The 12,409-nt window shown below is 43.2% G+C and overlaps 1 protein-coding gene across 3 annotated transcripts in view; it reads right to left on the bottom strand.

Annotated features, from left to right (window-relative positions):
• Positions 1-12,409, bottom strand: part of RTTN (rotatin) — a 660,131-nt gene that overhangs the window by 152,769 nt on the left and 494,953 nt on the right. For all 3 annotated transcript variants that reach the window (XM_063923387.1, XM_063923386.1, XM_063923388.1), the window contains exons 34-35: positions 7,519-7,708; positions 2,540-2,622 (exon numbers count right to left, since the gene is read on the bottom strand). In XM_063923387.1, coding sequence (XP_063779457.1) covers positions 2,540-2,622; positions 7,519-7,708 — 273 coding nt within the window. The remainder of the gene's footprint in view (positions 1-2,539; positions 2,623-7,518; positions 7,709-12,409) is intronic.

The following is a 12,409-nucleotide window of genomic DNA, read 5'->3' as shown; positions in this document are numbered from 1 at the left end:
GGGCAATGTGTTTTGATTTTTTTTCCTGTGGGAGCAGTTAGTTTTGATTTTGTTCTTGTGGAGGCAATGTGTTTTTCCTGTGTGGGGCAGTGAGTTTGAGTATTTTTTCTGTGGAAGCAATGTGTGATTTTGTACGAGACAGTCCCTACAGTGCAGTGAGGTCATGCTCTTGTTTTGTGTGCAAATGTGCCACCCTGGTAGATCACAAAATCTTTTCAGCTTTCACAGTAGATCACTAACACCAAAAGTCTGGCCACCTCTTCGCTATATTAACAAACCTCCATTTAGCTTACTTGTTTCATAACTCCTATGTGGTCAGTTATCGCATGCAACACGCAGAGCAATCTGACTTCATGTCTGACTGAGTGTTCAATGGTAATCTGACAAAGTTGCACCATGCTCAAAGTCATCAGCATGCTGTAATTCTGTCTCACTGTGGAAAATGTCAGACTGATAACAAAAAGTGGGGAATAACCATCATTATGTAAGAAATAAAATAAAATCTCTAAGCACATTTTCAAGTGAAATTACACCCCTTCAAGCACTACAGTCGTTTTTGTAGAACTTTTTCCTTTGTTGCATAAATTGTCAACAAAGAGGACTCCGTGAGCCATATTTTTTATATTATTTCTTTGTGAACAAAACATACAGAACCTTAGTATGGAACTTATCTGGTTTTACACATATGGTAATCCTTATTTATTAAATGAGAAAACCCATGCAGACATTTTTGGAATTTTTTTCTTAACAGTCAGCTGTGCACTTTTGTGAACATGGAGCTGTGGCAAACATTACATAGGGGGCTATTCAGGTTTGATAGCAAACCAAAAAAGTTAGCATTTAGGCAAAACCATGTTGCACTGCAAGTGGGGCAGATGTAACATGTGCGGAGAGAGTTAGATTTGGGTGGGCTATATTGTTTCTGTGCAGGGTAAATACTGGCTGCTTAATTTCTACACAGCAATTTAGATTGAACACACCCCACCCAAATGTAAATCTCTCTGCACGTTACATCGAATAGGGGGATGCATAAAACCTCCCCGCAGCCTAAACCTAACCGCCCCAAGGTGCAGGCTAACCCTAACCCTTACGCTGCAGCCTAAACCTAACGTGTGACCCCCTTACCCCAGCTAACCTGTCTGGCTGTGTCTTGTCGTTCGAGATCCCGGCTGTCGGGATTCTGGAGCTGGGCTGGAGACCCTATTCAGGACGCCAGTGTCAGCATTCCGAATAGTGTCGGGATTCCGGCATCGGTATCCTTACTGCCGGAATACTGACCGAATCCCCATTTTGCTTACTAGAGCATGCCATGTGTTTTTGGTTGTCATGGTAACTGCATACTGTGAATCTTTAAAAGCAAATAGATGAAATTTCCTACTGCAGTCTACTTATGCTGTGTTCACCAGATGATGAATACCGTACAATGAAAAAAGGTATTATCTGTACAATAACTGAGGATCGCATGTCTTGAGAGTCATATGGTGAAAGCAGCTTAATTACACTGTGAATATGTGGCCTACGTAGTCTAAACTCACTGAATATTAGCCAAAAATATCCGCACAATAAATGTTGTTCTAATTTTTTTTAACAGTCTGGTATTTGCCCACAGGGTTATGCCTATAGAGGAAACTTGGTTCATAGTGATTGAATGATAACTATTTTAGGGTCGACTTAAGTAATTCACACTGTGTTGTACTTTCACTGTACTTAAATGAAAAACAATATAAAGTGAAAGCACCAGTTAGAGCACTAGATACTGAGAATTAATGTCTGTCTGCTCCATTAACTACTAACGTATTGGTAAACAAATACAAACAGTAATTTGTTCAATATTCATCAAGAAGCTATGTTATACTTTAAATGCTATACAAACTAATATAAACATATATTTTTAGGTAGGTAACATATAATCAATTAACTATTTAATAAAATTTGCATGAACATTGGTGTGACGCGAGTTGAATTATTGCTGTCATGCTGTAATGCCTTATTAGTGAATTTGTGTTAAACATGAAGTAGAACAGTCTACAGTCTGAGGTCTGCTTATATTCAGTGGCACTCTGATAAGGATGTGCAATTATGGCTAGAAAAATATCCTGTTTAACAATGGCTTATTTAAAATGCTGACCTACATACTTTAAAACCTCAAATTCCCATCTACTTAACTAGGGTCCTGAACTATGATTTAAAAAATATGAAAACAGTTCACACAACCCTGTCACTATGAAGTATCACAAAAGTAGAGATCCGAACACCATGGGCATCTGAATGCATTTGTACTGACAAACTACATGTGGAAGTGGAGTTCTAGAATATAAAAAATTGAGGTTTTCGAGTTTTTATCCCCCAAAAAATGATCTATATGTAACAAAATGTAATAAAAAAACAAAAACAAAACACAACTTGAACTCACACAAGACAATATGTTTCAAGGCAGTTTAATACTTAATTTTAATATGACATAAAAAGCATTACATTATTTTGAAACAGTAAGTAAATACTATCTCTATAAGAAGCTGATAAACTAAATGCTACTTACTATTGTACTTAATGTTGATTCAGAACCAGATGTGCTGGAAACACTAGTTGTGCTGTTCCAAATGTAAAGGGAATCTTCAGAGCCTAAAAGTTAGATTAAATAAATTAACATTTACACAGAAATGGTCCCTGTCATGTTTAATAGGCTTTCCAGAGGATAGATCGACAGTTAAAAGGTCAACAAGCAATAGGTTCAAATGGTCAACATTATTTTTTTGTAATTTTATTTTTCAGTTTTTAGGACTTTTTCATACTTTACCATCCACGTAAACTGCAATTTAGAATGGTAACCTGTGCCTGGCAAAGCGAGGCACCTTGCTTGAAGTCACTCGCCATACGAGGGAATGCAGAAGGCAAAACAGGCACAGCCAAGGACAAATAGGCCTGGTGAATAGTAGCAGTAACCACTTAGCAATGGTACTCTTGGAAGCAGGCCATCCATGCTTGGGGGCATCCACAGACACCTACAAGGAATCTGCACATCGAACAGAAGATGTATGGTCCAGGTAGATACGTAGAGCATGGACCACATCAAACACCTTTAAAGAGGTAGAGTTAGTTGAGAAAGAAAGCCCCAGAAAAACTGTTGTGCAAAATCGTAAAGCGGACGATTATCGAATGACTGCGCATGTGTATGGATCGTAATGCACCTGCGTGAAGCCAAATAGTGATAAAAAAATCCTGCGTCTTTTTTGATCGCTAGGCATACGCAGATTGATTGACAGGAAGCGAACTTTGGGGGTGGCCGTGTTCTGGAAGTGTCAGGAAAAACACAGGTGTTCCCAAGAACTTTGAGACATCCACTCCGATCAGCCTGTTTTTTTCGCACTGTAGGAGTAAGTTCTGGGCTATGCACAGACTGGAAAAACCATTAGATGGTGAGTAAGTTGCGAACAGATTTGCAGCTGACCGCCATTTCAAAGCTTTTCGTCCGGCGTACGCAGACTTGCACGGGGCGGATTTTCACTCTGGCTGAGTGGCAACTATCCGTTCATAAACCTCCGCAAATTGGCACAGGTGCTATCAGGTATAAATTAGGCTCTTAGACACTATCTTAGGTAGAAAAGGTCTGGTCCACAAAACCACCTGATCTAAAAGAAAGATAACCAGGGGAGATTTTCAGGACAGGTCAGCCAATTCAGAAACATGCCTGACATGTAATGGCTAGAAAAAACAAAACTTTTAATGTTTTGAGGTACCTCAACTCCACAGATTCAAAAGTTTCAAAATGTGCCTTCTGGAGAGATCCAAACACCAAGTTTAGATCCCATGAAGGAACCGGTGGGACATAAGGGGGCTGAATATGTAGGATACCCTGAAGGAAAGTCTGCTCCTTTAGGATGGTGGCCAAATGCCTCTGGAATACGATAGACAGGGATGAAACTTGGCCCTTAAGGAAAGAAAGGCCTAATGTCAGCCGATCTTGAAGAAAGGAAAAAAGATGTGACTAACGAAAAGCAGCACTGAGAGACACTGATGCTCGCTCCAGGAGATGTATTACTTCCAGACCCGATCATAATTTCTGTAAGTAACTGGTTTTCGAGCCTTATTCACGCCCATCTGCCGGGAGAACCCCTGAGCATACAAGATCTGGGTCTCAAGAAAACTGCCATCAAAGCCAGCTGAGGCAAAGCTGGGTGCAGACAGGGCCCCTGATGAAGGAGGCCTGGCCAAAGAGGCAGATGGTAAGGGAACTCAGACAATATGCTCCACAGAAGAGTATACCACAGTCAACAAGGACAGTCTTAAGCTACTAGAATAACTGGAAGAGCCTCTTGATGGGCACACAGAAGAACTCTGGGTAACATGGACAGAGGTAGAAAAATATACCCCAAACAAAAGACTCCTGAAGCTGTCATGGCATCCACAAAGACCGCCTGAGGATCTCTTGACCAAGCTCCATGCTGAGGAGGCTTTTGTTTAAGCTGGAGGCCATGAGATCCATATTAGGCTGGCCCTACAGGATTACTACTTCCAAAAACACTTCCTGGTGCAGTTCCCACTACCCAGGATAAACAGTGTTTACCCTGGGAATGTAGATGGCCGATATGGCTGGTAGCCAGAACTCTGCCCAACAAATTATATGGGACACCTCCAACATGGCCTGACAACAGAGAGTTCCACCCTCCATGTTTATGTAGCCTTTCAGACTGAACTAGGGCATTCTTGTTTGTCCTTAACTTCAGGATGTTGATGAGGACAGTGGACTCCATGGGGGAGCAAAGCCCCCGATAAAGCTGGTCCAGGAGTACCGCTCCCCCCCCCCCCCATCAAGCTGGCATCCGTTGTGACAAGAAACAGTTCCAAATTGATAAGGAGAAGCCCCGGGTCATCTTTGGAGAGTGGAGCCACCACAGTAGCAACAGATGAGTCTGAAGAGAAATCCTGAAAAGTTATCTGTCCAGGACAAACAGTGTAAAATCTGGAGCTGGAGCATGAAATTTGCAGAATGGAATTGCTTCAAAAGCAGCCACCATTTTCCCCAGCAGCTGCATACCGCACACTGGAGAATTGATGCCTGAGACTTTACCATGGACTGGATGCCCCACACCTTCTGAGAGAGAATAAAGACCTGCTGACACTGTTGAACAGGAGACCCAAGAACACAGTCTGCTGACATGAAAGAAGATTCAACTTGGAAAAATTCTCAATCCAGCCGCAAGTCTGTAGGCGCAGAAGGGCCACTGAAGGAGCCTTAAGGTGCAGGTCATCCAAATATGGAACTATGGATACCCCTTTGCATCTTATCAAAGAAACCATATAGGTTATGACTTGTAAACACCCTAGGAGCCATGGAAGGTCAAAAGGCAGGGTTTGAAATTGAAAATGTAGATCCCCACAGAAAAGTGGACTAGATTGTGATGACCCCTCCAGATTAGAATATGGAGTTAAGCATCCTTGACTTGTATGGATGTCAAAAACTCGCTGGCCTCCACGGTGCTGATGACTGAGCACAACGACTCCAGCTTGAATTTTTCCAGAAGAAGGAACATTTTCAACAGCTTTAGATTCAGAATCAGCAGGAAAAAAAACAACAAAGCATATACGATCACTTTACTTCTTTATGATCACAGCAGGAGGTTCTTTCAATAATGAATCTTTAATATCAGGGGCACACCCAGGGGCATGCCAGTGGACGATGCCCCATTGCCATTCAACTTTCTACCTACAATGTTGCTAAATATCTCCTCCATTAGAGAAGATGCTAACAGTAGTCCTTCATGTGGTATCTTTAATTGTTGTACATGTACTGTACAATATGTGGTGTTATTAGTAATACATAAATACAAATTTTGCTAGCGAAAGTGCAACATTTAATAGCCATTTGTGGAATAAGGTAAAAATGTTGTGGAATGGTCTAGAACAGTGGTTGTCAACCCTCAAGTATTCCCAACAGGACATGTTTTAAAAATTTCTGTTTGTGGAAGTAAGTGGTGTAATTACTGACCCAGCAAAATAGAGATGAGAACCCTTGACCTAGAAAATACAGTATAACTCACCTTGGAAATAAGAGTGGAACCAGTGCAATGAAAGCAATATATGTTGTTGTGCTATCCCCACAGATTACAAGTGTGCAGTATTTGCTTAATTTCTCACTGAAAACCCACAACAAAAGCTATACAAATCATTAATAGCCAATATGTATTGGTTATATAGAGAATTACTGTAACTGTAAGGCTATACTGCATATGTTATATAGACAGTGACTGTAATTGTGCCCATACACCAAAGAGGTATCACATGCTCTCCATTGCATGCGATACTCCTTCTACTCCCAACCAGCTCCTGGACTCACAATATTGTGAGTCCAAGTGCTTCTAATCATGATGTGCTAACGCATGCGATCTTGCGTTACAGCCCCTCATTGGAAGGGACAGGGACAGATCTTACTTACTGCAGGGTAAGTTCTGAAAACCCTACTTACGACCCCCGGAAGCACACCTCAAATCGTAAGTGAGCCACACACAATGTCATCCACTTACAATACGTCGGCCCGATTAGTCAATATCATGCCAAAATGTACAATGTCGCCCTAGTGTGTTGGCACCTTAACAATGTTAATTGAGGGCTGGTGGGTACTAAGGATCGAAGAAACAAAAAGTAGCTTGAGCCTCTTTTTAATCCAATGAAAAATCCAGATACATATTGTACTGTATACTTTTTTTTAAGAAAGGTAAAAAAAACAACCAATCACATTTGAATAATACTTATTTTGTTATATGATTCTGTTACAGTCAACCTATCTTTCCATCCAATGCATGGAGAGTAACAGCATTTAGTGTACTTATTAGTGTAAGCCCAGTCACAACTGTTTGTAATGGGCAAGAAGGACAACATCACAACTGTGAACCAATAGGAAAGTGTTACGGCATATCCAGGTAATATGGGGTCACCTCATGTCACTAACACACTTTTGAAACTTTCACTAACTGTACTTTTCCTATTATATTGCTTTAAAAAAAGATTTAATTTCCGAGGCAATGGTTTTCCAGTTCAGTGAACTACTTTGTTTTGGTAGGGAAAAGTAAAATTGGGTAGCAATCATATAAAGGTTCTCATGGAGCAATCTATAAACAGCATAATTGCTCAGCTGATATAACAAATTTCAAGAGTAACATCTGGAAACTTTGCTGTAATGCATGTTATCAAAGACAGAGAAAAGTCTGTACAAGCACAAAGCATCTCTGTAAACATCACATTGCAGCTGCATACTAGTCACAAACACAACACACTATAACTGCCCACACAAGCCTTTCATCATAATGTGTTTGTTAGGTAATTGTGTTTTATGTCCCTTTAGAAAAATCACTACATTTGAAGTTATTAGCACGTTGAAAATACATTTTACCACCATAAAAGCTTATACTGTTCACGTGTTTGAATTAGTAACCATTTCTCCATTTGCAAATCTCTTTGTCACTAATGTAACAAGGTGTTAGGAAAGAAAAAAAAAGTTGATTAAAAATTAACTGAACTTACAATTAATGTCATCTTGCATGGTTTTAGATGCTACTGTGGAATTATCTAAATCAAAAATATAACGTCCGAGATAGCAGTTTTTTGCCATATGGCTCACATGTTCATAGAAGTGGTAATGTCGCAAGAGAGCCTCAAGTGCAGGTTTTCCTGCCAAAGGTAATCCAGTTTCCTCATCAAGTATGCTCAATATCTAAAAGAAAAAGAACAAAATAATTAGATGCAGTTAACATACTGTATGAAGTCCACAGCACAGAACAATAATTCCCACAGTTCTTACTTATATACTGGAGACAACTGTTGAAAGCTACAACACCAAATATACTGCTTTTTATTAATGTAGACAATAAACAACCTAATTTTAACATGCTAGACATGTTGACCTGAGAGAAAAAGAGAGAGAATAGAGGGACAGGGGACAGGAAACAGCAAGCAGAGGGGAAGAGAAGATAAATGGAAGAAAGAGGAAAAAAAGGAGAGGAGAGCAAGAGAAAGGCTGAGACAGAGAAAGATCTAGGCCAGTGGTCTCCAACCTTAATTGGGGTGTGAGCTACTTTCGGAAAATAAAACCTCTGGAAGAGCCACCTCCGCCCCCCATTGCGCACGCATTCCAGTGGAAGTGGGTGTGACCTCGGGAAGTGGGTGTGTCCTCACAACAGTAATGCCCCCCTGCGTAGTGCCAGATACACAAATAATGCCCCCCAGCAGTGCCAGATACACAAATAATGCCCCCCCCCGCAGTGCCAGATACACACATAATGCCCCCCCGCCAGCAGTGCCAGATACACACATTGTGCCCCCCAGCAGTGCCAGATACACAAATAATGCCCCCCAGCAGTGTGCCAAAACAAACTGTACAGTCAAATTATGCTCCAATACGCTCCATCAGTATACACCTGCATTGTGCTGATTATTGTAGCCATTGCAACACCTTTTTAAACTCTAAATAAATGTGGTGATGGCTGCAAAAATAAGCACAATGCAGGTGTATACTATTGGAGCACAATGAGGTTGTGGCACAGCCAAATTATGATTCATCATATTACACTGCATTGTGCTGACTGCAGTTGTCACACACACAGAAGACTTTAATATTATTACTGCTGGCACTAACCCTGAGTGTAAGCCTCACTAAATGCCGCTATCACCCCTATTTGGATGGTCCGAATGGCGTGGGGTGCGTGCTCCGTCACACTCCATGCGGCAGCGGCTGCTTAGGGGCAAACATGGAGGAGGAATCGGCACCATCAGATCTCCCGAGTACGTCGCTCCCGGCCGCGCACAGCCACGTAAAGCCGCTCCCAGCCTCGCACAGCCACGTACGGCCGCGCATAGACGCCGTCCACTCCCCGAGTCCCCATGTGTGCAATGTCAGTATGCCAGGTGAGATGGGCAGCTGTATTCCGCCCGTGAACTACTCTGATTCCAGCGGCGAGCTACCAGTCGCTTGCTAGCGACGGGTTGGCAACCGCTGATCTAGGCCAATATCCAGTTAGTTGCTATAATTTACAGCAGCTAATTAACCAACCCCCTCCCCCCCGTCCCCCGGGAATATTCAATTGCCCCTGATGCCATCTGTTATTAAGGCTATTTTTTTGCAAGCCTCAGGCACGTGAAACAAAATAATTGATAACCAGCTTTTACAGTCCCATTGTTTTTCCTGCAAAAACACATAGATCTGGGAATTTATCCTAGATCCTATGAGTTTTCAGGTGAAAATATCTGGGAATAATTGGTTAGGTTGAAAAAAAACACCCTGCGGTATTGTACAAAACCTTTGTGAAAACCCCTCATTTTTCGCGGCCGACATTTTTGGGGGGCTAATTGGAAATTCCCCTTAGACAAGAGAGAAAGAAGGGAGAAAATAAAAAGAGTAAGGGTGAAAAGGGGAGACATAGGGGTTATTCAGAGATGTACGCAGCCAGATCTCCGTTCATCTCGGCACATGCTGGGAGCCGCTCAGCATGTGTAAGGCCGCCTGCCAATGCACTGGGACTTTAACTGCGAACACATTGGATCTAAGGTTGACACCTGGCTGCGCTGTTAGGCGGTTAGTGGCCATTTTTCTCTGGAGCGGCTGTGTGTGACGTCGCGCAGCCACCCCAAAAACGGTCCTGGCCTACCCCTGTTCGCACCACCCCGAAAATGTCTGCCGCTGTCAATCACATCCATCGGGGATGCGACCGCAATGTGTGTGGCCACGCAGCCACAATGTGCCCGCTGCACATGCACAGTTTGCAGATATCGGCAAACTGCACTGCGAGCATTAGCGGCAGGGTCTGAATGACCCTCATAAGGTGGTATCTTATTAGCCGCGATAACGCACTTTCACAATAAATGATCGCAAATGCGATAATTCGGTACCTATTAGCAGTGATAAGTAATCGGCGATAAGTTTCCATAGGGTTTATTGTAGATTTCTCTTCACCATCTCTGTGCAGGGGATATTTAGTGCAAAATCTCTATTTTAAAAGGTAAAAATGTCACCCCCTGGGACATCCCCCTGAATGGCTAATTAGGCACTTAGATTTTTTTAATTATTTTTAATTGGCCAATAATGACATGTCATTTTTGGGGTAAAAAAAATGCAAAGTTATGGAAATTGGGGTATAAGGTATGGAATAGGTATATTGTAGAGATGAGCGCCGGAAATTTTTCGGGTTTTGTGTTTTGGTTTTGGGTTTGGTTCCGCGGCCGTGTTTTGGGTTCGACCGCGTTTTGGCAAAACCTCACCGAATTTTTTTTGTCGGATTCGGGTGTGTTTTGGATTCGGGTGTTTTTTTCAAAAAAACACTAAAAAACAGCTTAAATCATAGAATTTGGGGGTCATTTTGATCCCAAAGTATTATTAACCTCAAAAACCATAATTTACACTCATTTTCAGTCTATTCTGAATACCTCACACCTCACAATATTATTTTTAGTCCTAAAATTTGCACCTAGGTCGCTGGATGACTAAGCTAAGCGACCCTAGTGGCCGACACAAACACCGGGCCCATCTAGGAGTGTCACTGCAGTGTCACGCAGGATGTCCCTTCCAAAAAACCCTCCCCAAACAGCACATGACGCAAAGAAAAAAAGAGGCGCAATGAGGTAGCTGTGTGAGTAAGATAAGCGACCCTAGTGGCCGACACAAACACCGGGCCCATCTAGGAGTGTCACTGCAGTGTCACGCAGGATGTCCATTCCAAAAAACCCTCCCCAAACAGCACATGACGCAAAGAAAAAAAGAGGCGCAATGAGGTAGCTGTGTGAGTAAGATAAGCGACCCTAGTGGCCGACACAAACACCGGGCCCATCTAGGAGTGGCACTGCAGTGTCACGCAGGATGTCCCTTCCAAAAAACCCTCCCCAAACAGCGCATGACGCAAAGAAAAAAAGAGGCGCAATGAGGTAGCTGTGTGAGTAAGATAAGCGACCCTAGTGGCCGACACAAACACCGGGCCCATCTAGGAGTGTCACTGCAGTGTCACGCAGGATGTCCCTTCCAAAAAACCCTCCCCAAACAGCACATGACGCAAAGAAAAAAAGAGGCGCAATGAGGTAGCTGTGTGAGTAAGATAAGCGACCCTAGTGGCCGACACAAACACCGGGCCCATCTAGGAGTGTCACTGCAGTGTCACGCAGGATGTCCCTTCCAAAAAACCCTCCCCAAACAGCACATGACGCAAAGAAAAAAAGAGGCGCAATGAGGTAGCTGTGTGAGTAAGATAAGCGACCCTAGTGGCCGACACAAACACCGGGCCCATCTAGGAGTGGCACTGCAGTGTCACGCAGGATGTCCCTTCCAAAAAACCCTCCCCAAACAGCACATGACGCAAAGAAAAATTAAAGAAAAAAGAGGTGCAAGATGGAATTGTCCTTGGGCCCTCCCACCCACCCTTATGTTGTATAAACAGGACATGCACACTTTAACCAACCCATCATTTCAGTGACAGGGTCTGCCACACGACTGTGACTGAAATGACGGGTTGGTTTGGACCCCCACCAAAAAAGAAGCAATTAATCTCTCCTTGCACAAACTGGCTCTACAGAGGCAAGATGTCCACCTCATCATCATCCTCCGATATATCACCGTGTACATCCCCCTCCTCACAGATTATCAATTCGTCCCCACTGGAATCCACCATCTCAGCTCCCTGTGTACTTTGTGGAGGCAATTGCTGCTGGTCAATGTCTCCACGGAGGAATTGATTATAATTCATTTTAATGAACATCATCTTCTCCACATTTTCTGGATGTAACCTCGTACGCCGATTGCTGACAAGGTGAGCGGCGGCACTAAACACTCTTTCGGAGTACACACTTGTGGGAGGGCAACTTAGGTAGAATAAAGCCAGTTTGTGCAAGGGCCTCCAAATTGCCTCTTTTTCCTGCCAGTATAAGTACGGACTGTGTGACGTGCCTACTTGGATGCGGTCACTCATATAATCCTCCACCATTCTTTCAATGTTGAGAGAATCATATGCAGTGACAGTAGACGACATGTCCGTAATCGTTGTCAGGTCCTTCAGTCCGGACCAGATGTCAGCATCAGCAGTCGCTCCAGACTGCCCTGCATCACCGCCAGCGGGTGGGCTCGGAATTCTGAGCCTTTTCCTCACACCCCCAGTTGCGGGAGAATGTGAAGGAGGAGATGTTGACAGGTCGCGTTCCGCTTGACTTGACAATTTTCTCACCAGCAGGTCTTTCAACCCCAGCAGACTTGTGTCTGCCGGAAAGAGAGATCCAAGGTAGGCTTTAAATCTAGGATCGAGCACGGTGGCCAAAATGTAGTGCTCTGATTTCAACAGATTGACCACCCGTGAATCCTTGTTAAGCGAATTAAGGGCTCCATCCACAAGTCCCACATGCCTAGCGGAATCGCTCCGTGTTAGCGCCTCCTTCAATGTCT

The sequence above is a fragment of the Pseudophryne corroboree genome, chromosome 5, assembly GCF_028390025.1.
Source record: "Pseudophryne corroboree isolate aPseCor3 chromosome 5, aPseCor3.hap2, whole genome shotgun sequence".
In the NCBI taxonomy this organism is placed as follows: domain Eukaryota; kingdom Metazoa; phylum Chordata; class Amphibia; order Anura; family Myobatrachidae; genus Pseudophryne; species Pseudophryne corroboree.
The sequence above is the reverse complement of the archived record's forward strand: the minus strand, read 5'-3'. Positions and strand labels throughout refer to the sequence as shown.